General features: G+C 40.1%; 1 protein-coding gene across 3 annotated transcripts in view; it reads left to right on the top strand.

Moving 5' to 3' along the window:
• Positions 1-27,057, top strand: part of PLA2G4A (phospholipase A2 group IVA) — a 136,762-nt gene that overhangs the window by 50,517 nt on the left and 59,188 nt on the right. For all 3 annotated transcript variants that reach the window (XM_036273762.1, XM_036273763.1, XM_036273764.1), the window contains 4 exons: positions 3,422-3,570; positions 4,419-4,532; positions 18,272-18,309; positions 21,640-21,781. In XM_036273762.1, the coding sequence (XP_036129655.1) occupies positions 3,422-3,570; positions 4,419-4,532; positions 18,272-18,309; positions 21,640-21,781 (443 nt within the window). The remainder of the gene's footprint in view (positions 1-3,421; positions 3,571-4,418; positions 4,533-18,271; positions 18,310-21,639; positions 21,782-27,057) is intronic.

Here is a 27,057-nt window from a genome sequence, read left to right as displayed (position 1 = left end):
CCGTTCACATCCTCCTCTGAAGTCTCTTGCTAATGAAGCAACAGGAGAAACGAGAAATACCAGTACTCAAATTTTGACCTGATTTAAAAGTAAAAATAAGAGTCCAAAGTGACAGCTTTGAACAGGATTTCAGTTTTTAAAAGAACGGTCCGTGGATGTTTTGACATAAACACAGCGTTGGCATTCAGAGCCCATGACTCACTGAGAGTCCAGGATGGCCGGGAAGAGGGTTATATCACTGGGTGGCTTATGCCACTCCAACCTGGGCATTCTTTTCTTTCCGGTTCCCCCCAAGGACCTTCACTTTCTGCTTTCTCTTTCTTGTTTGGTCCAAGAAAATCTCTCCCTTCGCCTCTTCCAAGAGTCACATGAAGACCAAACCTCAAAAGGGAGTCCCTCCAGCTTCGGTCTGACTTGGTTTGTGTTTAATAATCTGGGTGACTGAGTTACTAGTCACTGGCTTAATGTATCTACTTGTCTTTCATTTACCCTTGTCTATAAAATTAAGCTATTGGCATTTGACTCGCTTCCATAATTCATTGTGCAGTTTTCTGTTGGGCTCCCAATCCTTGCCAAACTGTTCTCTATGAGCAGTTCCCGGTGTACAGGAGGAGCTCAACTATTTGTCGAATGAGTAAATGGCATTTACCATCTTCATGCCACCCTTTCCCACACACTTTTTGTTTTTTGATTGGTTTTTAATATTTTTTTCTAATAATGCAGGGAAATGGATACAAAGGAGCATTGGAAAGAACCAGCTCAAGGGGATGATGAACTACATTTTTGTACATGTCAAGTGCCAATTGAATATTCTCTTTAAAATCACACATTCACTTCTACTAAAAGAGGAAACATATTTTTCTTTATGATCTTCTCCCACCTGCTATTCTCAACATGTGGGTTTATTTCTAGTTGGCAGCCTGAGCATGGAGGCATGGCAGAAGCATGGGTAAGGACAAGGTGCCGCCATCTCCTGGTTGAGGGGGTGGGGAGAGTCTTTCTCTTCTTTGGCCCATGACTGTTGCCATGCTTCTTGCTCAGTCTTTGTGTTTTCTAGTTTGTCTCCCATGGTCTTGTTGAGAGATAGAGTAGTCCTCCGTTTTCCTTGGGGGACATGTTCCAAGAACCCCAGCAGGTGCCTGAAAGCAGCGGATAGTACTGAACCCTATATATACTATAGGGTTCTTATACATACCTTTTCTCTTAAAGCAAACACTTTAAAGCTTCTAATTGCCAGCTTCATTACTTTTTCTCTTTGGGTCCATTTTAAATAAAATAAGGGCTATTTGAACACGAGCATTGCAATCCCATGACAGTCAATCTTATAACCAGGGGCTACTAAGTGACTAAGTGGCAGGAGCTTACACGCTGTGACTATGCTGAACAGAGGGATGATTCACGCCTCGGGTGTGCTGGGGTGGGACAGCGTGAGATGTCATCACACTATTCAGAATGGCGTGCAATTGAAAACTGATAAATTGGTTATTTCCGGAAATTTTTTTTTTTCAAATTTTTTTTTTTTTTATCCTCACCCGAGGACATTTTTCCATTTTTTGTACAGATAGAGTGGGAGGGAGAGAGAGGAAGAGAGAGAGAGGGAAACATCGATGTGAAAGGGACACATCGAGTGGCTGCCACCCGCACGACCAATCAGGGCCGGGGACAAACTGCAACCGAGGTACATGCCCTTAGCGGGAACCGAACCCGGGTCTCTCCGGACCGCAGGCGGGCGCTCTAACCGCTGAGCCAAACCGGCCAGGGCCGGAAATTTTTATTTAGTAGTTTTAGATTGCAGTTAACGGGGGTGGGTGGGGGGTGGGGGGTAACTGAAACTGTGGAAAGCAAAACCACAGATAAGGGGACCACTGCACAGCACTGAGTTAGACATTGCATTATATAAATATATCAGACCAACGCATTGCACACCTTACATTTACACAATGTACTTGTCAATTGTATCTCAATAAAAATAAATACAATTTCAATAACTACATATTTCCTTTCTCTAAAATAGGGTATCAAAAGTGTGAACAGAAGGTGACCTACATCAGTATCAGCTAGAGTATTTGTTTAAGAGTGCAGATCCCAGCCCCCCTGCAGACCTGCTGACTGGACTATAGGAGATGAGGTCAGGGTCCGTATTCGAACCAGCACCCTGGGCATTGGTATTGCACTCTTGCTTTTGAGACTCAGCTGCATAAGCTCCAATCGGGAAAATTAAATTAAAAACTTCCCTAAATGCTTATACCTCATTTGCAGATATTCCCACATTCCAGTACAAAAGCACACTTAAAAAATATAATGGCTGCATAACAGAACTTGATGTCTATCTGTCTATGTTTAAAAATGAAGCCAAGGACATTCATTATATCGTTTGATAACCAAACAACAATTGTTGAAGGACCATGTATACTTTTTAAAAAGTTTTCTTGGAAAACCAATCATGAATCAGAACTATTAATTTTGCTTTTCTTTGGTTTTCAATTTTTGCATCTTTTTGTAGGAGTCTCTGCACCTCTCTCTCTCCCTAACCCCTTCCTGTTCTCTTCTCTAAAACTCTGAGTCAGCTTCTTTTTCCATAGCGATCCATATCTCATTATCTCATCTTTAGCACTTGGGAGCATGGTGTCATTAAGAGAATGAACCTTATAGTCAGGTCTTGCTCTGATACCTAACTAGCTGTGTGATGTTGGACAGATTGCTTAGCCTCTCAGTTCCTGTTGCCTCACACTAAAACAAAGAACTTACCTTCTAGTGCTATAGTGAGATTGGAATGAGACTAGTGTGTGGAAGGTGCTCAGCAGAGATCCTAGCAGTCACCCAGTTACTGGTTTTTGTGGTTATGAGTTATAATGGCCACGTGGGAAAGAATGAATGAAAGAGAAAATGTGATTCCTTAAGTTAGGAGACAAATATTGTGACAGTTGCTAGGTTCTGAAGATACAAAGGTGAGCAAGACTTGGTCCTTGCCCTCAAGTTGTTGGTCTTGTCGGAAAAGACAGATTATAATTTCACCCTTAGCATCCAGTGTGTGCAGTGCTGTAAGATGATGAAGGGTTCATTGAAACCAATAGAGAGTGATCAGTATTTTCCGTGTTCGGGGTCTGTTGCCTTGTTGAGTGTCTGTACTCAATTTAAGTCTAGTAGTTGGACTAAGATGTTGACTGTGGTGAACTTGCGTTGTAAGCGGTCAGAGGAATTCTGAATAAATCACCTAAAAACGAGTCCCTCTCTGGAGACTGTTGTGGAGGGCAGAGACATACTATATAAAAAGTATATGATGTTCTTCTGTTCTGTATTATCCTGTGTTGGACATTGGGATACATTACTGCAGACTCGTTGAGCATAACCTGACAGTAATAAGAACAAATCAGGAATGATGACGGGCATTTCCCTTCCCCCTCACATTCAATGCCTGCAGTTGACACTCCGGATCCCTACGTGGAACTTTTCATCTCCTCCACCCCTGACAGCAGGAAGAGGACAAGACACTTCAATAACGACATAAACCCAGTGTGGAATGAGGCCTTCGAGTTTATTTTGGATCCTAATCAGGAAAATGTTTTGGAGGTGAGTGAATCCTTTGCTAATCATTCATTAGAGGTTGACGCTTGGGTTTGTCCCCTTACCTCCTTGGTTCTCAGTGAGATGCCGTGGCGTTCAGCGGGGCAGCACGGGAGACCAGCCTCTAGGTGGTGCCCCCCAAGTTATATGGGCATCCAACAGGAAATGTGGAAGGGAGGTAGGGCTGGGAAGACCCTTTTATCCTCCCTGTGGGCTTTGGAGAAAACATTTTCTATTACAAAGAGGATCTAAATAAAACAAAATAAAAGTATTTTCAATTACCTTTCAAATAAGGTAAAATAGCCCGGCTGGCGTGACACAGTGGATTGAGTGTCGTGCCATGGACTGAGAGGTCCCAGTTTGATTCCTGGTCAGGACACATGCCCAGGTTGCAGGCTTGATCCCCAGTAGGGGGCGTGCAGGAGGCAGCCAGTCGATGTTTCTCTCTCTCCCTTCCTCTCTCTCTAAAAAAAATCAATAAAAAATATATTTAAAAAAAATAAGGTAAAATAAATCACAAAAAGTTGCAGTTTTTCTACAGTAATTTCTTTCTCATATTCCAAAATAGCATTTCCCCCAAGAGGGGATAACTTTCCATTTTGAACACACAATAATGAGCAGGTCAATTAGGGAAATGAAAAAAAAAATTATTATTTTAGTTGAAAATATAATATTCAGAAAAAAATAAAGTATTGTTACCAAGCTGAATATTGAAGATCTCAAATGTTATTTACATGTCAAATTACATGTCATTTGAGAACTTTAATTTTTTTAATGTGGTGGTGATTTTAGATATAATTTTCAGAGCTCCAAGGGTAACTTAAATGTGTGCTCTATTTTTTTTTTCTCTATAGATCACATTAATGGATGCTAATTATGTCATGGATGAAACTCTGGGGACAGCAACATTTCCCATATCTTCTATGAAAGTAGGAGAGAAGAAAGAGGTTCCTTTTATTTTCAACCAAGTAAGTAATACAGTAGAATTAGTTTTCAACTTTTTATCAGATAAAATGTATTTATTCTTGAAAGTTGGGTTTGGCACTGGAGATTTTATTTATGATAATATTTTATTTTTTAGAGAGAACATTTTGTTTTCCCTTTAACTTCTTGTCCTAACCTTTATTATTCAGACAGACAGACACACACACACGCACACACACGCACACACGTGCACATGTGCACGCACACACACTTTGGCTAAGGCATTACACACAATACTACAGACGGCATTGATCTCTTTTGTTGTTTCAAACGATATGCTAGGAATGAGCGATAGCTGTGAACCCATTGGCACATGTAACACAGGACATTTGGGAGGATAAAGGAAGATGTAAAATCTGAGGGGACTGAGCGAACTCAAGGAAAACTGTTGAGACAGCCACACTGTTCCAGAATTACATGTTTTGTAATAAAGTAAGCCTGTGCGGAAGAATATTCTGTCTTAAGTCATTCGCTAACAATTAGAGCTGACGTATAAAAGGTCAGCAGGAATGCTCATGAGGTTGCTGCCATCTTTATATTTCTAGGTTTGCTGCATTCTCGTTTCTTTTTTCACTTTTGTAAAATTAAATTTATTGAGGTGACATTGGTTAATAAAATTATGTAGGTTTCAAGTATACAATCATATGATACATCATCTGTATATTGATTGTGTCCCCACCACCCAAAGTCAAATTGTCTTCCATCATCATATATTTGACCCCCCTAAACTTGACTACCACCCCATCCCTCTTCCCTCTGGTAACCTCCATACTGTTGTCTGTGTCTACGAATTTTTGTTGGTTTGTTTTTCTTTGTTCATTTGTTGCTTTCAGTTTTATATCCCACATATGAGTGAAATATGGTTCTTGACTTTTTCTGTTGAACTTATTTTACTTAGCATGATACTTTCAAGATCCATCCATGTTGTCACCAATCCAATGGCAGTATTTCATCCTTTCTTATGGCTGAGTAGTATTCCATTGAATGTATGTACCACATCTTCTTCATCCAATCCTCTATTGAGGGACACTTTGTTTGTCTTCATATCTTGGCCACTGTGAATAATGCTGCAATGAACACAGCAGTGCATATATCTTTGAGAATAAATGTATTTGAAATTTTCAGGTAGATACCTAGAAGAGAGGTTGCTGGGTTATATGCTAACTCTATTCTTAATTTTTTGAGGAACCCCCATACTGTTTTCCATAGTGGCTGTACCAGTTTACATTCCCACCAGCAGTGAATGAGGATTTTTTTTCTCCACAACCTCTCTAACATTTGTTATTACTTGTCTTGTTGATAATAGCCATTCTAACAGGTGTGAGGTAGTATCTAATTGTAGTTTTGATTTGCATTTCCCTAATAGCTAGTGAAGTTGAGCATCTATTATATATCTATTGGCCATTTGTATGTCTTCTTGGGAGAAGTGGCTGTTCAGGACTTCTGCCCATTTTTTAATTTGATTTTTATTTGGTGTTGAGTTGTGTGGGTTCTTTATATATTTTGGATATCAACCCCTTGTTAGAGCTGTTGTTTGCAAATATCTTCTCCCATTCTTTGGTTGCCTTTTTGTTCTGTGGAAGGTTTCGTTTGCTGTGCAGAAGCTTTTGAGTTGGATATAGTCCTATTCATTTATTTATGCATTTACTTCCCTTGCCTTTGAGGTGAAATTTATAAAATCCTCTCTAAGACCAAAGTCCATAAGTTTAGTACTTATGTTTTCTTCTTTGTAAATTATTGTTTTGGGTCTTATATATAGGTCTTTGATCCACTTTGAGTTTTATATGGGGACACACAGTAGTCTGGTTTCATTCTTTTGCTTGTGGCTTTCCAATTTTCCCAGCACCATTTATTGAGGAGGCTTTCTTTTCTCCATTGTGTGTTTTAGGTTCCTTTGTCAAAAATTATTTGCCCATATGCATGTGTCTGTTTCTGGGCTTTCATTTCTGTTCCATTTGTGTCTATTTTTCTGCCAATGTCATGCTGTTTTGATTATTGTCACTGTAACATAATTTGAAGTCAGGGAGTGTGATACTTCTGGCTTCATTTTTTTATTTTTTATTCTCACCCTAGGATATTTTTTCCAGTAGAAGGGAGGGAGGGAGAGGAAGAGAGAGAGGGACAGAGAGAGAGTGAGAGAGTGAAAAAGGGAGAAAACCATCAATGTGAGATAGACACATAGATTGGTTGCCTCCCACACCAGGGATTGAACCTGTGACCCAGGTATGTGCCCTTAACCAGAAATTGAACCCATCACCCTTTGGCTCACAAGCTGATGCTCTTACCACTGAGCCACACTGGCCAGGGCAGCCTTCAGGTTTTTTTTCCCCTTCACGATTGCTTTGGGTATTCAGAGTCCTTTGTGGAGCCATACAAATCTGATGGTTTTTGTTTTCTTTCTTTCTTTTTTTTTATCCTCACTTGAGGACATTTTTTCATTTTTTGTTCAGATAGAGTGGGAGGGAGAGAGAGGAACAGAGAGAGAGAGAAACATTGATGTGAAAGGTACACATAGAGTGGCTGCCACCCGCACAACCCAACCAGGGCTGAGGACAAACTGCAACCGAGGTACATGCCCTTAGCAGGAACTGAACCCAGGTCTCTCTGGACCGAAGGCTGACACTCTAACCGGTGAGCCAAATTGGCCAGGGCTGTTTTATTTCTTTAAAGAATATCATTGGGACTTGGATGCATTAAATCTGTATATTGCTTTGGGTAATATGGCCATTTTAACTATGTTGATTCTTCCAGTCCATGAACACAGAAAGAATATCTTTCCATTCCTTTGTGTCTTTTAAAATCTCTTTTAATAATGCTTTGTAATTTTCAGTATATAGGTCCTTCAAATCCTAGCATATTCCTAGGTAGTTTATTCTTTTTACTGCAATTACAAAATAATTTTTTTCCCTTTCTTTTTCTGAAATTTCATTGTTAGTATATAGGAACGCAATGTGTTTTTTGTGTATTGATTTTGTGTTCTGCAACTTGACTGTATTTGTTTATTGTTTCCAAAAGTTTTATGGGGGAGTCTGCAGAAAGTGACAATTTTACTTCTTCATTCCAAGTTTGGATGCCTTTTCTTTCTTTCTCTTGCCTGATTGCTCTGGCTAAGATGTGAGGTGAGGGTTGGAATGGGAAGTGGTTGAGGAAGATACATACATGTAAGGAAAAGAAACCCTCCTCCAGCGAGCTTAGTATCAATGACTGATGCACAGGCTACAGCTGTAAGACTAAGTGAAGACAGACTGTGTTGTGAGCGGAGGCCAGGGATGGTGTTGTAGCACTAGGTGACTTTGAACACATTGAACCGTGGACACAGGGGTTCGAACCTTGGTATTTGAAGCCAAGCACTTTGGTGTTTAAATTCCAGCTCTATCCCTTACCAACTGTTTCAACCTGGGGAAATCACTTAGCTCCTCTGTGCTTCAATGTTCTCATGTATAAAGCGAAAATAATATTTCCTAGGAGAGTTATTATGATTTACATAGAGAATATACCTATCATATCATGTGTATTACATAGAAACATATTTAAATGTAATTACATATCAAATTATAATTTTATATAATTTATTATGTGAAATGTAGATTGCATATTACTTACCTGTTAACAATACAATTTATTTTATAGTAAATATATAATGATAATCAGTTATTGAAATAGATATACGAATAGTTTATACACATAGATGTATGCAAACATACATGTAGTGCTTACAGCAGTTCCTGGTACATATTAAGTACTACATAAATGTTTTTTTTATTGTTGCTGTTATTATACCTTGAGAAAAGGATAGATTTCAGTGGGCAGAGAAGCAGTCATGAGCAGATTCTAGGCAGAAGACACTGCAAAAGCATGGAGTCTTAAAAGCAGAAAGCAAGTTGCGGCTTGGCCAGTTACAGGGCTTGGCAGGTCCGTGCCGGCCAGCAGCGGAGTAAGGAGCTTAGAGGCGGAAGGCTAACATCCGCAGACCTTACCTAGGACGTGTTGCTAGGCTCAGCTCTCAGTAAATGTTTTCCAGGGCTTTGTAAGCATGAATTGGCCTTTGCAAAGAAGAATGTGTTTTCCGCCCTATGACACAAAGACTGATTGTAAGCAAAGATATTGTAGGAAAGCATGCATTTCCTCTCCTCCTGTCATTTCCTACCTTAGGTGTGTAACCCCAAGGCCTTCTGCATTCGGGAATTTAAAGTAGCTTACGTAATTATTTTCCTGAGAGTGCCTGAGAAAACAGTTGGTCAGCTTCTTTTCATGACTCTGTTCTCCAAAGTTCTTTGGGGTTTTTTTTTTTAAGTATGTTTTTATTGATTTTTTAAAGAGAGGGGAAGGGAGAGAGAGCTAGAAACACTATGAAAACATCGATCACTGCCTCCTGCGCGCCCCCTACTGGGGATCAGCCTGTAACCCAGGCAGGTGCCCTGACCGGAATCGGAGGACCTCTCAGTCCCTGGGGGGACGCTCAGTCGCTCAATCCACTGAGCCACACAGGCTGGGTGTCCTCTGTGGCTTTTATCTGAATGACCTGTGACCCGTGACAGCAGTGGATGGCCAGTCGGAGAGGCTCACCTTCCCCAGATCACGTGTCCTGCCCTCTGCAAACCATCAGCATCTCCTCGTCTCCGAATCCCCAGCTTTCAGAGGGGGACAGTCTTCTTTCAACAGTCTTCACAGAGGCTGTGAGGGAGAACGCGCTGCGAAGAACTGTGTGGGAGAGGAGAGTTTTAACAGTTCTTGATGGGATGGGTCTAGAAGAAAGCACTTGAAGTTGGCACAGGAAGAACACATGCTTCAAGCCAAGACATTCTTAGCAAAGATTCCTTCAAAATGTTGTCTTCTAAAAGTCAATGTTAAGTCAACATACGTGATTTCTGTGGCCAGGAGACAGGTGGAGGGAAAATAGGAGCTTCCCAATGAAGACTGCAAGACTCCCGGGGGCCTGCTCTGTCCACTCCGGGTGGGAACCTGGAACTGGGAGACCCCGACTCTCATCTTGTCTTTGTCACTTAGCTCCCTCTAGAATGTGTGAGTTGTCATTCTTTCTCCCTGTATTGTCTTCAGCTCTACAATGAAGGTTCCCACTAACTTATTTCTAAGATCCTTTTTAATTTATCAAATTCTGTGATCTGGGAAGAACACTTTATTTTTTATTTGAACATTTCACCCCGGGGTCTTCAATTCTTCCCATTTTATAGGTATAGAAACAAAATAATCACATCTCAAAAATTAAAAAAATAATCTTTATTATTTAATTTTAAAAGACTGACCCGTGAATGGATTTTTTTTTTTTTTTCTCACCCGAGGACATTTTTCCATTTTTTGTTCAGGTAGAGTGGGAGGGAGAGAGAGGAACAGAGAGAGAGAGAGAGAGAGAAACATCGATGTGAAAGGATCACATCGAGTGGCTGCCACCCACATGACCAACCAGGGCCAGGGACAAACTGCAACCGAGGTACGCGCCCTTAGTGGGAACCGAACCCGGGTCTCTCCAGACCGCAGGCCGACGCTCTAACCACTGAGCCAAACCGGCCAGGGCGAATGGATTATTTTTAATATGAGAAGTTAAGCTTCTATTGTGCACCTAAAACTTTGCTAATTATTAAGAAAAAGATAAAAAGTTCAGTTTTTAAGGAACTAATAATCTGTTTGGAAAGAAGTAGACATTCATGCATAAACAGATAATTACTATAATGAACAGTATCAGGAGGCATCCGCTCACTGATTTACTTATGAGTCATTGCTGCACACTTGTTATTTTCCTGGCAATATGCTCGGAGATGGGCCAGCAGCAGGGGGCATGATAGACGGGGTCTTAGTTCCCAGGGAGCTTGCCTTCTTGGGGAAGGTAAATAGGCGAGAGAAAGCACAGACATGATCAATACAGCATCAGCCAGTGATAAATACTATGAAGAAAATAAAATAGAGGGAGGTGATAGAGAACAGTTGATAGGCAACCAAAGTTTATATAGTCAGGGAAGGCCTTTCTAAAATATTTTATTTTCCTCAGATTTTATTATTAAATATTTCAAACATATAAAAAGATGAAAGGTTTGTACTTGAAAACCCCGATAGCTGCCATCCTTATTCTACAATAAACATTTTACTATATTTGCTTTGCCGCATCCATCCATCCATCAAGCCATAGTACTTTTTTGATGTTTAAAAACAAATTGCAGACAATAATATGCTTCATCCCCAAATACTTTAGCACACTAACTAGAGTTCATTATTTACATATTGCAGTTTTAAGTACCAAGTACATAGTGCTGACAATATGTACAGTAAGAGTTATAAGAAGGAATTATTCATTCATTTCACAAACAACTATTGAGAACCTATTGTGTGGCAGACACTTCCTATCCAGCCATGAACCAAAACAAGAATTCCCATCCTCTTGGAACTTTTATGTCCTACTTAGACCAACAAGAAGCAAGATCAATAAGTAAAAGATACCTGTGTTAGATAGTGATGACAAATGCAAAACAAACCAGGGAGGTCAGAGAGGAGAGTGTATATAGTGAAGGGGTTTGCAAATGAAGTTTAAACATTGGCTAAGAACAGCATCTTTGATAATATCTGAGGGTAGAAATGTCCTGAAGGACAAGCTTGCCTGCATGTTGACCATCAACAAGGGGAGTATGGCTGGAACATAAAGGTAGTAGGGAGAGTGACAAGTGATGAGGACAGAGAGGCCAAGGGGGATGGGATCACAGTGGACAATTGTGGGTTACAGTGGACATCGATGGCTTAGGCTTGTCCTTAAAGGAAGTATGTGGTTGGATCACGAGAGGGGTGGAAGGTAGTTCTGGTGGAGAACAGTCTGAGCCTTTGCTCATTGTCATGGGACTAGACAGGACAAACGTGTTCAGGAAACAGTGTCTAGACATGTGATGGGAACAGAGCATTCATGCATGAAGGGAGAACAGGTACACTGGGGATCAGATGATAGCAGAGTTCAAATTCAAGATGATGGAATTTGGATGTTATCTTGCTGACAGCAATGAGTCATGGAAGGTTTTTGACCAGGTAATGGGGACTTTCAGGCAAACAGGATTTGACTTCTTCTCCAGAAGTATTCGTAAGCAGAGTTAGTAAGCAAAATGCCCTGGCCAATTTTGCTCAGTGGTTGAGCGTCGGCCTGAAGACCAAAAGATTCTCAGGTTAGATCCTGGTCAAGGACATATACCTCAGTTGCAGTTCAGTCCCCGGCCCTGGTCGGGGTTGTGTGGGAGGCAACCAGTCGATGTGTCTCTCTCACATCAATGTTTCTCTCTCTCTCTCTCTCCTCACCTCCCACTCTATCTGAAGATAAATGAAAAAATATCCTTGGGTGAGGGTTAAAAAAAAAAAGTTAGTGGGTAAAATGATAGAGAGAATGTTTGATGCCGAAAGGAAAAGATGATGCAGCTTTAGCAGACTGCTGTGGAAAGTGATGAGTGAGGAGCACAGGGGGACTTGAGGAAAGTAAGTGTAGCCTACTGCAGCTTGAACGTGTCATTAGGAGCTGAAGAGAATGTAGCTTATGGCAGGGAGGTCCTCTGGTCGGAACGCAGGACCTCGCTGTGCAGCCGGCTCTGCTGAGACTACCATTCATCACTCAACTCAACTTTAGAACTTTTTTTGAGGAGAAAATGACTTATAGAACTGGGTCCATAAGGTTGTGTTTTTCAAGCTAGCATGCATGAAATCTGGGTTAGATTGCGTTTGTTGGAGTCACAAGTTTGAAGAGCATCAGAGTTGTCATTTGAGAGACACGGGTGGGACTCGCTTGCCTTTGACCCCAGGCTTAGCATCAGACCGCCATGCCGGGGTTGGAATCATGATTCTGCTACTGATTTCTTATTTGCTGTGTGATATTGGACAAGTTTTTTGTTGTTGTTGTTGCTGTTTTCCCCCTTTTTGCAATGCACCCTCATCTGTAAAACTGGGTTATATATGTAGGTAGTGCCTACCTCTTAGGGTTGTCATTATGGTTAAATGAGTTAATACATGGCAAGTCTTAAAACAGTTTTAGAAAGTTTTACCTGGACCAGTAAGCACTAAATAAATAGATATTCTCATTACAATTATAGTTGGACAGATTTAACTATTTGTCATATGCTTCATGAATCTGACTTGACTATTACATTTACTTGTTTGTTTGAACTTACTGACCAAAATCAACTTATCTTCTATAAAAATAGAAGATAGAACCTATAATTTAGTGATCATTCATTTCAACACAACTTAAAAATACTCGGCACCCATTGCTGAACACGCATGTGGCTTTTGGTTATTGTGGAAAGTTATAGTATCTTCCGAATTCAGTGTGTTTTGTGTAATCAAAGTAGTTCCCTTCAGGAGAATCACGAAAATGCCAAGTTTTTGAAGAAAGAAAGAGAAAGATTACACTTCATTCTCTAGATGAAGTCAGTTTGTTTTGGCTAATAACTTTGTGGAAGGTAGCCTGTATAGTTACATCCTACAGTGTTTGAATTTGCTATCTCTATTTAGCAGTTAGTCTTATTGTTTAAAAATAGACATGGCTTCTTTCATATCTAACTTTGGCTGATTGCTTTTTTTGATTATTACTTATTCATGATTGCAACTCGAAAATGGATGAGGTAGTTCTATAGAAGAGATTGTGGCAAAGCTTTAAAATATGGTAGTTTTGATGGTGAGTTCAGAATATGAAGGTAGTATCAGGATGATTTTATTGGAAAACTATGTATTGATATGCAAAGACAAAGACTACAATTTGCCTAAGCGAATGAGACTAAGCAGAGTTTAGAGAGAAAAGGAGAGAACTGTATCATTTTGTTAGAAATTCGAGAAATCTTTGGCTAAGATGTGAATGCCATCGGATTGATGCAGAGCGGAGTCCAAATGTAGGTCAAACAGTTTCCAGCTTTAAGAGAGAAAGCATTTTTATTTTGGGACACTAGCAATGGAATCCTAAGTGAGTCTCTTTTTGACAGTTCTGCAATTTATAAGTTTTGAATTATAGGGCATTTTAGAACGCTCTTGTGTCCTTGGGGTCATGACTGGACCTAAGTACCTTCAGGGAGTAGAACACCTTCAATGTGGTCACCAGTGCAGACCCAGCCTGACACATAGTAGTCACTGGAATCGTATTTGAATGAATGGATAAACGAATACACTTATGGAAAATACAGAAGACCTGGGAAGTGCTCAGACAGGTGTAACAATAGAAATGAAGTTTAAAAGAGAGAAAAACTAGAGAATCTGAGTGATTCCCATTTGGAGGAAAAGAGTCTTCTGGTTAGATAGTAGTGCTCTTGAAATCAGGTTTATTGTATGATAGCTGATGATTACAAGCTGTTCCAGAATTTCCAGTGTCCTCTGGAGAGGAAAAAGGGCCTTCGATTAAGGAAAGTTATCATCCAGTGTAAGAGGAAAACTCTGTGTGATGGCGTGGAATATGGCTAGAGGGGAAAGATATATTCATTTATCTTTCATGTCTGGGACATTTTGGGAGACACAATTATCCTGAATTCTTGGATGATGGATTAGATGATTCCTAGTAGTAAATGTTAATTTCATTTGATTAATAAATTATATATGTTAACTAGACTTACTATGGTGATCCTTCTGCAGTACATGCAAATATTGAATCATTATGTTATACAGGTGAAACTGTTATAATATGTCAATTATATCTCAATAAAGAATAAATGTTAGTGTTATAAAAATCATATGTATTTAAAAATGATTTTAGCAGTGTCTTATTAAATTTTAAGCATGTAAAATTTACTTGGAAGTGACCTAGCTTGTATTGGCGGGGTTGTTATTTTTTTTTTAATTAATTAATTTTTGTTACAGATGTTTCTCCTTATTCCCTCACTGATACTCCCCTACCCTCGCCCTCCCCGCCCTGTCTTCAGCTTTGTTGTCCATGTCCATTGTTCATGCATACATGCATATAAGTTCTGTTGTTTATCTTTCCCTCCACCCCCTCTTCTGGGGAATGTCAGTCTGTACCCCACTTCCGTGTCTCTGGGACTACCCCGTTCCTCAGACTGTTATGTTCATTATATTCCACAAATAAGTGAGATGATGTGATATTTGTCTTTCTTTGCTTGGCTTGTTTCATTTAGAATAATACTCTCCAGGTCCCTCCATGTCATCTCAAAGGATAAGAGACCTTTCTTTCTTACAGCTGCATAGTACTCCATCGTGTATATGTACCACTGCTTTTTTATTCATTCGTCTACTGATGGACACTTGTTTCCAGATCTTAGCTATTGTAAATAGTGCTGCTACGAACATTTCTGATTGGTGTTTCAGGCTTCTTAGGGTATATTCCTGGAAGTGGGATCACTGGGTCAAATGGAAGTTCAATTTTTAATTTTTTGAGTAAAATCCATATTGTTTTCCATAGTGGCTGCACCAGTCTGCATTCCCACCAGCAGTGCACTAGAGTCCCCTTTTCTCCACACCCTTTGGCGGGGTTGTCATTTGTCCTGTGTACTTGAATTGCCTCCTTGTTAGATCCATATCTAGTTTAACATTATTTGTCTGTTTGTATCTTTTCGTAATAATACTTTTAAAAGGCCTCCTTAATGCCAGGCACTGTGCTTGTTACCTTTGCTTTGTTGTTTCAGAATGACCCTGGAAAGTTTCCAAAAGAATTTATGCGTTCAATATTTTCGAAATGATTTTTAAGTCTGAAATGGCTTTTTTTTAAAGTAGTTTTTCTGCTCCGCTTCCCCTCCTCCTCCCCTCCATGGAACACCTCCCATTGCAAGCATGTAAAATTGTTCTGCATCGTGGAATTCAAAGACGAGAATGCTGTTTCCCCACACGAATGTACAATGAGTACAGCTCGCTTCTTGCATTTCCAGTTCCTGGGAGAGACAGACCATTTCTTAACTAGATATTGTGGGGTGGGGAGGGCTGGGAGATTTGGGCCCCTGTTCTTCCTACTGCCTTGGAAAGGCAGCCACCTGGCTGGCTGGCATGGAGGGAGGCCTCCTGCGGTGTGTGGGAAGGAGTTTACAGCATGTTTGCATGCTGCACAGGAAGTACATACTTTGTGGCTATTTTTCTGAATCACACGTTGAGAGGGAAAGGTGTGGAGAGACTGTGATTGTCAGTCTCCACAGCATGTCTGGACATAGCGCACCAGGTGGGGGAGTTTACCATTTCCTCCTGATTGTGGCCGTCCACCTGGGCCGGAGGCGGAGGTACGGTTCCCCACGCACGTGACCAGAACCATGGCAACGCATCCTGTGCTCCTCCAAAGGGCAGGCAAATCCTGGTCTTCTCTTGTCTCATCCCGCCTGCATTCAGTCTCATCAGTCAGGGGACGAACATGGATGTCTCAGCCAAGAAATGTTGTGGACCGATGTGGAAGGGACGTTCTCCTGGAGAAGGCCAATATGACCAGAAACGTAGCACAGCTGATTTTTCCTTTTATTTATTAAGTTGTGAGGACACACAGGCATTAGGTATATTTGGGCATTGCATATTTTAATATATGAACTTTGATTTTAATTTTTTTTTCATCCTCACCTGAGGATATTTTTCATTTATCTTCAGATAAAGTGGGGCGGGGGGAGAGAAACATCGATGGAAGAGGGTCGCATTGAATGGGTGCCTCCTGTACGACCCTGACCAGGGCTGGGGACGGAGGACCTGCCATGTGGGGACCATTTTCTTCCTGAACACTTTCTGTCGTGAGGTGCCACATTGGGATAGGAAGCCCATTGCAGCTTTGGGTCTTTCCATTTATTAGGAAAGTCCATATTGAGTTGTAGTTTTCTTAATTTCTTTTCTCCCATGGTGCTTTTGCCCTCTGGAGATAAAAACAGTAAATCTAGTCTTATTTTAATAGCAGCTTTCCTGTATTTATTTACTCTTTTTTTTTTTTGCATCAGAACATGTTTTACCCATGTCTTGTTTTTCTTACTAAATATCTAAAGGGATCTCGTTTAATGTAAATTACTTTTTTCAATCCCTCTTTGGAAAAAACTCCATTTGAAGTTTTGAAATGGGGAATAGACATGGTGTGCTGGGCTGTGGTCCGAGCTCATTGATGGAATAGACAGCAATTACATTAATAGTTTAGAAGTCAATCACATTTCTTACTTATAACTAAACTATGATTCATTTGAGTATGTTAAAAAATAAATACCATTGTATGGGGATTCTTGATTATTTATTAACTTCAAAGTAATATTTATGTGCTACTTTGGTGAAAAAAAGTTCATAGAATTTCTTAATAACAAGTATGGACCAGCCCATGATTTTATCTCCGGTAACAATGAGATGTTCTTGATAAGAAAAGATTGTCTGATGTGTTTCCTCTCACATACACATGCCCAGTAATTCCACAAGTATTTATTGATTATATGTGGTGTGCCAAATTCTGTGCAATGAACTAGGAATAGAGACCTGTATAAGACAGAGCGTGCAGTTTTGTGGGAGAGGCAGATTTTTGTACAGATGTCTTCAATACCTTTTAGTTACTCATAAAATTTAGTACTGAGAATCATCCATGAACTTGTTTTAACCTTTTGAAAGATTCCTTCTGGTTTGTTTTTTTCCATCCCCTCAAACCACAAAGAAAACAAAGCCAAATATCTATAGTATTGTATGTAAATTCTAAAAATATTATCTTCACGTTTTAAGAGACACAGTCTAGTTCTGTTCTATTGGAAGGAATTGAATAGGTTCACTCTATAATCTTACGGTAAGTGGTGTAACAAAAATAATGGTACCATCTTACAATTGTGCAGCAACCCTCCAAACACTGTCATGTTTCGTTCTCATAACAACCTATGATTCCATTATTCATAATTAGTGGCAAGGAGAGTATTGAGAAGGTTTCTATACAACAGATTCATAATCTTGGAGAGACATCTTTTTTTTTTTTATCCTCACCCGAGGACATTTTTCCATTTTTTGTTCAGGTAGAGTGGGAGGGAGAGAGAGGAACAGAGAGAGAGAGAGAAACTTCGATGTGAAAGGGACACATCGAGTGGTTGCCACCCGCACAACCGACCAGGGCCGGGGACAAACTGCAACCGAGGTACATGCCCTTAGCAGGAACCGAACCCGGGTCTCTCAGGACCGCAGGCCGACGTGGAGAGACATCTTTTAATATCCCTTCGGCTTTGTGGATATTGGACACTCTCTTTCATTGGTGGGATGGGGTTCTCCTACAAGTTTGGTTGGCTCACAGATTTTTGAAAAAATAAAGACCTGAGCCCACATCACATTTGGAGATGTTTCTTGAGCTGACCACAGTTGGTTGGTCCCTGGTTCCTGCTGCCCACCTTGGATAGGTGTTTACGACAGTCCACACATGTCAAAAATGCACACGTGTGAATTTTCACCCAGGCTTTCTTTAACCTCCCAGCCACTTCAACTTCTGGTTTTGAGGCTTGGGAACAGCGCCTGAATAATAGGGACAACATCTTTATAGTTTTTAAATCTCAGGCAGTGTTTATCATCTGTGAATAATGATTGTGGAACTGAACTACTTCATTTTGTGAACAAAGAAAAATGTCATGCTTACATTTGCTAAAATGACTTAAGTAGATTTAGATTGTAAAAAAGAGCAACAAAAAAAATTACTGAAATACAGGGAAGTATGTTACTTTTATTTTTAGGGTTTTTGTTTAGGTTAAATATAACCTGCCACTCCAAAATGATTTTGACTTTGTTTGCATAATATATAACACACATCTGTTTATGACCTAATGTAATATATCTCTTCTAGGTCACTGAAATGATTCTGGAAATGTCCCTTGAAGTTTGGTAAGTGCATTTATTCCATTGGGTGGAAGATATTGTAAGTGTTCTACTGATTTATTTTGTTAAAAAGTGTACTTTTAATGTATAAAATAATTGTAACAATTTTGACTATAAAAATGCATTAAGTATACTTTGCTTTTCTTTTTTTTTTATCCTCACCCGAGGACATTTATCCATTTTTTGTTCAGATAGAGCGGGAGGGAGAGAGAGGAAGAGAGAGAGAGAGAGAAACATCGATGTGAAGGGACACATCGAGTGGCTGCCACCCGCACGACCAACCAGGGCCGGGGACAAACTGCAACCGAGGTACATGCCCTTAGCGGGAACCGAACCTGGATCTCTCTGTACCGCAGGACGACGCTCTAACCGCTGAGCCAAACCGGCCAGGGTGTACTTTGCTTTTCTTTAGCTCCTTTTTAATAGCTACAACATTAAAAAATAAATCTAATATTCTTTGTTTAATTTTCCTATAGTTTGCTGGTTAAATAATAGATGTCAAAATAAGGATTTTTAGAAAGCCTCCCCCCCCAAGTTATATATTTATTCCCATACAAATGAATACAGTTATTTAAGCCTATTTTCTGTTGTTGATTTAGATAGAAATTGAAAGCATGAAAGTGAACAGGAAACTAGAAAGTGGGAAACTGAAAATTGAGACTGATTTGTCATAGTGATCAGTAGGAATAAAAATGGTCAAGTTCCATGAAAGGGTGTTGTTCTTTCAAAGTAGGCTCTAAAAATGAAAGTTGGAATCATTTATTTATTTTCAAATAGTGAATGTTAGAGAAGTCAGGCCTGCCTAGAGAATTAGCTGATCCCTGATCCAATGCAGATTTTAGATCTCATCTCTCTCAACCTCTCTGCATCCCTTTGAACGTCTCTGTTGACATGAGTTTTACCAAAGTTACTAGTACAAATTTTATTTACATAAACACTGCATACATTAATGTCACATTCTCCTACCTAGTGATTTGCCAAATGTGTGATAATGATACCCTGGCATGGGGTTTAGACATTCCTTTCTCTTATTTTGATCTCTGGAACAAGTTGACTTGACTTTGTAAATTATTGGCATAAATGACCACAGTCCCTCAGGAAGCATCAAAGGACATTCCAAGTTACTGTCTTGCATCATTTTGCATTACATTAACTCTTGCTTAAAAGTGATTTATTTTGGCATGAGATTAGAAATATTTTTATTTGACTGTGAAAGTGATGCTGTTTGTTTTATGGGAAATAGTCTTTACTGATATAATTAGGACAGTGTTGAGTAACTAAACACAGTTAGCAAAATTGTAGAAAAAACCCAAATAATGTACATGTGGCCAGAAGCAATTTATTATATATTTATAATGAACTTTAATCAAACTCTATTAAAATTTTATTTATTTATTTATTTTTATTTTTTTGAGAGAGAGAGAGATAGAAACATCAATGAGAGAGAACATTGATTGGCCGCTTCCTGCATGCCTCCCACTTGGGATTGGGCCATAACCTGGGCATGTGTCCTGACCGGGAATCAAACTGGCGACTTCTTGGTGCATGGGTCAACACTCAACTACTGAGCCACACCGACTAGGCAATCAACTATTTTTATATGTTAATTTACATCTTGATTCTAAAATGGAAATACTTTCTTTAAAGAAAAATTTAATTTTCCATGAAATATCTTCTATTAAATATAAAATACAATTTTAAAAAGAAAACTAAAGATAATACATAACAGAAGAAATAAATGAAACATACTTCTGTTACCATATTTATAAAACTATTCAGCATTAAACATTTTTTCTTCTAGATATTTCTGTACTGATATCTTCTAAACATCTATGTTCATTGCTCTGTTCATTGATTTAAAAAAAAAGAAAGAAATTATGCACCCGACCGGTGTGTCTCAGTGGTTGAGCACAACCCATGCACCAAGAGGCTGCCAGTTGGATTCCCGGTCAGGGCACATGCCCAGGTTGTAGGCCAGATCCCCATTGGGGGGCATGCAGGAGGCGGCCAGTCCATGTTCTCTCTCATCAATGTTTCTGTCTGTCTCTCTCTCTCCCTCTTTTTTTAAACTGAATAAACAAATTAAAAAAATAAAAATGCAAATTTATTCTCTTACTCTTTCCCACTTTGTTACATAATCTTCATAATAATCCAATGCTTTGATATACTATAATTTAATAACCATATTGTATGGTAATATAATTAAATATCTGTTCAGGGTAGATATCCAGAAATAGAATTATAAAGCCAAAGGAAGTATGCATTTTAATTATTTTTGGTGGTCATAGCCTAATCGCTTTTCAAAAGCATTTTTCAAATTTATATTTTCAAAATAAGAATAGCAGTACTACTTCACCTTTTGAATCATCAATTTAATAACAATATTTTATAATTTTGCTAATGAAATTAAGAATTTATTCTTCTACTCTTCATTATTATTCATACTTGCTCTTTTGGGAGTTACATTTATTTGTTCTTTGGGAAGTTGTAATAGAAATATTTGCACTCATCAGATGTCACTGTAGGGTGCATAGCCCAGGAGCCTTACAATCTTCTCTCTCGTTCTGTGTTTTATAAGGAATAAACGTACTGAATTAATAGAAATGAGCCTTAAATTTAATGCACTCTGAAGGGAAGGACTTAGTTTTATGAATGGTAAAGACACAATTTTTTAGGAAGGTATGTAATTTAAGGGTTGTTACTGTGCCAAACAGATTTAAACAGGTTTCTTTTTTCTTTCTTTTGTGGACACTGTTGCAGATGTCCCCATCCCCACCCCCTCTGCCCCTCCACCCAGCAAGCATATACGGACTCTCCTATTCATAGCTGCGTTATTTATTTATTTTTTATCCTCACCAGAGGACACCTTTGCATTTATCTTCAGATAGAATGGGAGGGAGAGAGAGAGAGAGACATCGATGTGATAGAGACACATCGAGTGGTCGCCACCCACACGACCCCAACCCAAGCTGGGGATGAACCGCAACCGAGGTATATGCCCTTAGCGAGAACTGAACCCGAGACTCTCTGGTCTGCGGGCAGATGCTCTAACCGCTGAGCCAAACCGGCCAGGGCCATAGCCGTGTTATTTAAACAGGGTTCTTTTCTGAAGAGAGCTATTACTATCATAACATACAACTGATCAGGGGCTGTTTGTTTGCTTATTTGTTTTTTCTAAAACATCATCTATTATTGTTTTGTGAAAACGCGCCTTGGAGATAGTCATCATTTTATACTCTTGTTTGAGGTCCCCTCCTAGGACATGGCTTGGGGGAAGCAGTCAGCCTATATATGCAGCTATTGAGGACTAGGCTCATGACTGTGTTTTACACACAGCTCATCCCCGGACCTCCGATTCAGTATGGCGCTGTGTGATCAGGAGAAAGCGTTCAGACACCAGAGAAAAGAAAACATCAAGGAAAACATGAAGAAACTCCTGGGTCCAAAGAAGAGTGAAGGCTTGTGTTCTACGCGTGATGTGAGTGGTACATTTCTCAAATGTTATTGCAAGTTAATGATAATTTTGTTTGTACTTTCTCCCAAATTTTACCCAAATAGGAAAGCATGAAGACTGAGCATGTAGTCTTCAGCTTTTTAAGATAAGGTAAGCATTTCATAGATGGGAACTCTTCGAGGAAGATCATCACCAATGCTCCCCATAAAAAATGTGAACTGTGTATGGGGATGGGTGTTAACTAGATTTATTGTAGTGATCAGTTCACGATATATACGAATAGTGAACCATTATGTTTACACCTGAAACTAATATAATGTTATATGTTAATTATACCTCCATAAAAATTTTCAAAAATTGCTGCAATGATACCCATCAAATGGTATGCTGCAATTTCTACTGAGTGATATATCACCTAACGTTTTACTTATTTCTTTGAGCCATCTGTTAATTGAATATTTTAAATGAATATAATTCATTTGTAGAACGATAACATTTGTGTGAAAAGCATAAGTAAATATATATACATATATTCCCCCCTCCACACACACACACAGACCAGGGATTCAAGATGATTGGAAATTGGATTGTAAATTGTGTTGTGAATACAACCGGCAACGAGACGCAGATTCCGGGGAAGGGAGACAGAGTAGCACCTGGTCCCACATGTGACTGAAGGTATCCGAATGTGCTTTTAGGTGGCCTAGGGGTGCAAAGCCAATCTGCTGGGGCTGGAGTGGCTGTTGTTTTTATGGGAACAGACTCTGAGATAAAATGCTGCTTATGGAGAATTTTTGCTGAAAGGAAGCTGGGAAGAGAAGCAAAACCTCCATTGAAGTTTCTATTTTACAAAAAAAGGACCGGACTTCTCCTCTGTCCCTGGTGGCACTTGTTGGTTATGGTCTCAGGTTCATTAGTTCTTGAAAACACTTCCTTCTCTGAATATTTCTCAGAAGTGTCTAACTTGCTGGGAAATCTTTTCTTTCCCTATAGTAAGCCTTCAGCAGCAATTTTACAACCTATTTTTGGCCCCTGGAAATGAAAGTGAGTTTATCAGTGAAGCCGCGAGACAGAGTGTGGGCTACTCCGCAGACAGAAAGGGCCGCCGTTAGTGGAATTTGCTTCTTTTTAAAAAAAATTTTTTAATTGATTTTTAGAGAGAGAAGAAGGAAGAGAGAGACAGAAACATCAATGTGTGAGAGAGAAATATTGATCACTGCCTCCTGCATGTCCCCTACTAGGGATCTACCCGGCAACCCGGGCATGAGCCCTGGCCAGGAATTGAACCAGGACGTCTCAGCCCGTGGGACGGACGCTTAATCCACTGAGCCACACTGGCCGGGCTGGAATTTGTTTCTTTTATTGAGGTTCATTGAATTGGGGTGGTAGGCTAGTCAATGAGGGGGAGGAGTATTCAGGATCTTCTCGGGAAAGGGGAGATTTCTCAGAGAAGCTCCGTAGGCCATTTTGTGTCCTTACGTGGGCTTTCATTTTCTGATCATAGCAGTGGGGTGTGTGGTTTAGCACGCTAATGTATTAAAAGGAGCATATAATGAGGCTAGGGGTTACTGTCAGGTGAAATTAGTCACCATGTTGGATGAAGCTGGTCTCTGCCAGTTTTAAGCCATAAATCCATGGGGTGTGGTCTCACTGTCTTCTCAGGAGTTCCTATGCGTTCATTGGATGCAGCTGTCCCTCCACATACCCTGTCCCAGGGGGACTGACATACTCCATAACCTATGCATGTACTTGGCCTCTTTCCTCTGAGTTCGGGGGAAGATTCAGCCCTTTGCTTTCAAATGCAGGTCCCCCACAAACATGGATTGCAAACCCCAGTTAGGATCCCCATATGTCAGTTGTCCGGTCCCCCAAGCCCCCCCTCCCCCATACTGACTGCTTTTGCCTCTGTGAGAATTTCTCCTACAAAAGTATAAACATGTTCGCCCAGTCGGGGTGGCTCAGTGGATTGAGTGTTGTCCATGGACTGAGAGGTTCCGGTTCGATTCCCGGTCAAGGCACATACTCGGGTTGTGTACTCGATCCCCAGTAGGGGGCGTGCAGGAGGCAGCCAATCAATGTTTCTCTCTCATTGATGTTTCTCTCTCTCTTCCTTCCTCTGTAAAAAAATCAATACAAAAACACTAAAAATTATACAAACATGTGCTAAATTCTGGTATAAAGAGAAAAAAAGAACAAAAGAAAAACATCCCCCTGGGTTGTACATTTCCTTCTCCTTTCTCTACTTCGCTCACCTTCACAGACAAACGTCTCGGAAGTTTCCTACGCAGCCTCACTCCACCTCTTCACCTCCCTGAGGTTTCTGGCCTCGTTATCCCACTGCAGCTGCGCAACTGGCCTCCAGTGCGAACAGATGCAAAGAGCCTGTCTGGGCTTGTCGCGAGTGGGATGTCTCCCTGCTTCTTGCAACATTCTCTACGCCGCACTTACTACCTGCTCGTTGTTTTCATCAGGCCTCTCAGTGCCCTTGGCCAGATCGCCGTCTTCTGCCTGTTATTTATTTATATTTTTATTATTTTTTTTAATCCTCACCTGAGGACATTTTTCCTTTTTTTTTTTTCCAGATGGGGTGGGAGAGGGGGAGAGAGGGAGGAGAGGGAAACATTGACGTGAAAGGGACACATCAAGTGGCTGCCACCCACACAGCCCAACCAGGGCCGGGGACAAACTGCAACCGAGGTATATGCCCTTAGCGGGAACCGAACCCAGGTCTCTCTGGACCGCAGGCTGATGCTCTAACCACTGAGCCCAACTGGCCAGGGCTCTGCCTGTTATTAAATGTGAGGTCTTCAAGGCTCAGTCCGGGGCCTTCTTTCTCCTAGGTCTGCACTCTGCTTAGGAATTATCTCTGTTCCGTGATGGCACTCCATACCTGTGTGCTAAGGAATGTCCCATCTTTTTCTACAACTTAGAACCTCTCTGCTGAGCTTCAACCTGAATGTCTATTCAACCTGTTTGAATTCTTCACTAGTATTTCTCACATCTCAAACTCAGCATGTCTAAATCTGAATATAAAACTCTGTTTCTTCTCTGTAGTTCCACCAGCTCTGTCCAATCCTCCCCCCCACCCCTCCTGTTCACCCTGACTTCAGAGTGATCTTTTAAAAGTAGGAATCTGATTCTATCAAACTCAAGCTTAAAAATCCTTCCATTGCTCTAGGGATTAGCCCTACAGCATCTTTCCAGGTTCACTTTTTGCCAGTTTATCCCAAATTCACTGCCTCTGCCCACTAGGTGCCTCTTACGCCCATGTCTTCACAGAATCCTTGCCAAGCCGGCACTCTGCAGATGCTATTGCTTCTAACCGCAGGGTGCTTCTCCTGCATCACCCCTCTCTACCCACCTGTTTTTCTGATAACTAACACCCTCCCAGGCTTACTCAGTGTACAAGTCACTGCTGAGACTTCCTCCCACTGTCCTCAACTCCTCCCTCCCTTATCGCTTCCTCCCTCCCTTCTCCCAAATACAGGTCAGTTCTCAGTTATATTCTCTTAGGGCACAAATATGCACATTATTAGTTTTTTAGCATTTACCACGCCCATACCTAAAAATTACTTAGACAGATTATTCATTTCATGTCTGTTCTCTCCATTAGAATGTAAGTTTCATGAGGACAAGGACACGGTCTGTGTCGTTCACCTTTATATTCCCAGCACCTGTCAGGGCACAGATTTAGGCAGTGGTGTGGCATTGTATGCATGGGATGAATTCGTTAGGAAGAAAGGAATCAGAAGCTCAAACCTGAGGAGCCCTGGTATCAGGATTTAGGAGGAGATACAGGTGTGGGTGAGAAGAGTCCGGTCCGAACTGTTCAATTAGAAATGTCTGTGTGACCTGTTGGTGCAGATGTCAAGTTGGCTTTTCCTTAGGTTGTCCTTCTCGAAAGAAGAGTGGCAATTGTAACCCCTGGGCACTCCTTGTTTTGTGGAAAGGAGTCTTCCTGGGAAGATAAAATTTGGTCTGATATTCATACAAATTGGTTTTTTTTTTTTTTTTTTTTAACAACCGTTGGAAAATGAGGTAATTATGCTTTTCTTTGAGATATTCTGCAAAAATATTAAATTCATGGTTTTGGAAGTCATTTCTAGAATTAAAACTTCTGTTGTTGTTGTTGTTTGGGTTTAGTCTGGATTTTTTTCTCTTGGCAGAAAAGATCAGTTTAGATATACTCAGCACCACCCATTCCCATAACACAAGTAACATTTTCCCATTTTTATGCTACTCCTTGGCCAAGGAGTGTCTTCAGCTCCCACGTCCCTCGCTCCCAGACAACATCTTCACTTTCTATTTCTTACTGACTGAATGGCACCTTTAAGGTCTGGAGGAGCATCCTGTTATGGAAGCTTGTTATGCAAAGAACAGTTCTATTGAATTTTCAACGCAGAGACTATGACTCTCTTTTTCAGTTTTCAACAGACAACATCTACTTTAGGACCTCAATTTTTCACAGAACTACAACAAATAATCCTAACATTTAATAGCCAATGCAGTCTTTAGAAAGAAGAACAGAGTTGGAGGTATTATACTCCCTAATTGCAAACCATACTACCAGGCTATAGTAATTAAAACAGCGTGGTAGTGGCACAGAAACAGACACCTAGATCAATGGAACTGAATAGAGAGCCCTGAAATAAACCAATGCTTATATGGACAAAGGATCTTCTACAAAGGAAGCAAGAATATACATTGGGGAAAAGATTATCTCTTTAATAAATGATGTTGGGAAAACTGGATACAAGCAAAAAAAAAAAAAGAAAAGAAACCCGGACCACTTTCTTACACTATACAAAAAAAACAACAACCTCAAAATGGATTAAAGACTTAAATGTAAGACCTGAAATTATGAAACTCCAGAAGAAAGTGCAGGCAGTCAACTCTTTGACATTGGTCTTAGCAATATTTTTTTTGGCTATGTCTCCTCTGGCAAGAACAGCAAAAGCAAAAATAAACTAATGGCACTACATCACTCTAAAATTTTTTTTGTCAGTGAAAGAAATCATTAATAAAACAAAAAGGCAACTTACTGAATAGATGAAGATAATTCCAAATGATATATCCAATGGGGAGTCACTATCCAAAATATATAAAGAACTTACACAGTTCAACATCAAAAACAATCCAATTAAAAATAGTCAAAGGACATGAATAGACGTTTTTCCAAAGAAACCCACAGATGGCCAACAGACACATGCAAAGATGCTCAATATGACTAATCATTAGGGAAATGCAAATCAAAATCACACTGAGATATCATCTCATACCCATTAGAATGGCTATTATCA

Source organism: Molossus molossus, unplaced genomic scaffold (assembly GCF_014108415.1).
Source record: "Molossus molossus isolate mMolMol1 unplaced genomic scaffold, mMolMol1.p scaffold_m16_p_20, whole genome shotgun sequence".
NCBI classification, from domain to species: Eukaryota; Metazoa; Chordata; class Mammalia; order Chiroptera; family Molossidae; genus Molossus; species Molossus molossus.
The sequence above is the reverse complement of the archived record's forward strand: the minus strand, read 5'-3'. Positions and strand labels throughout refer to the sequence as shown.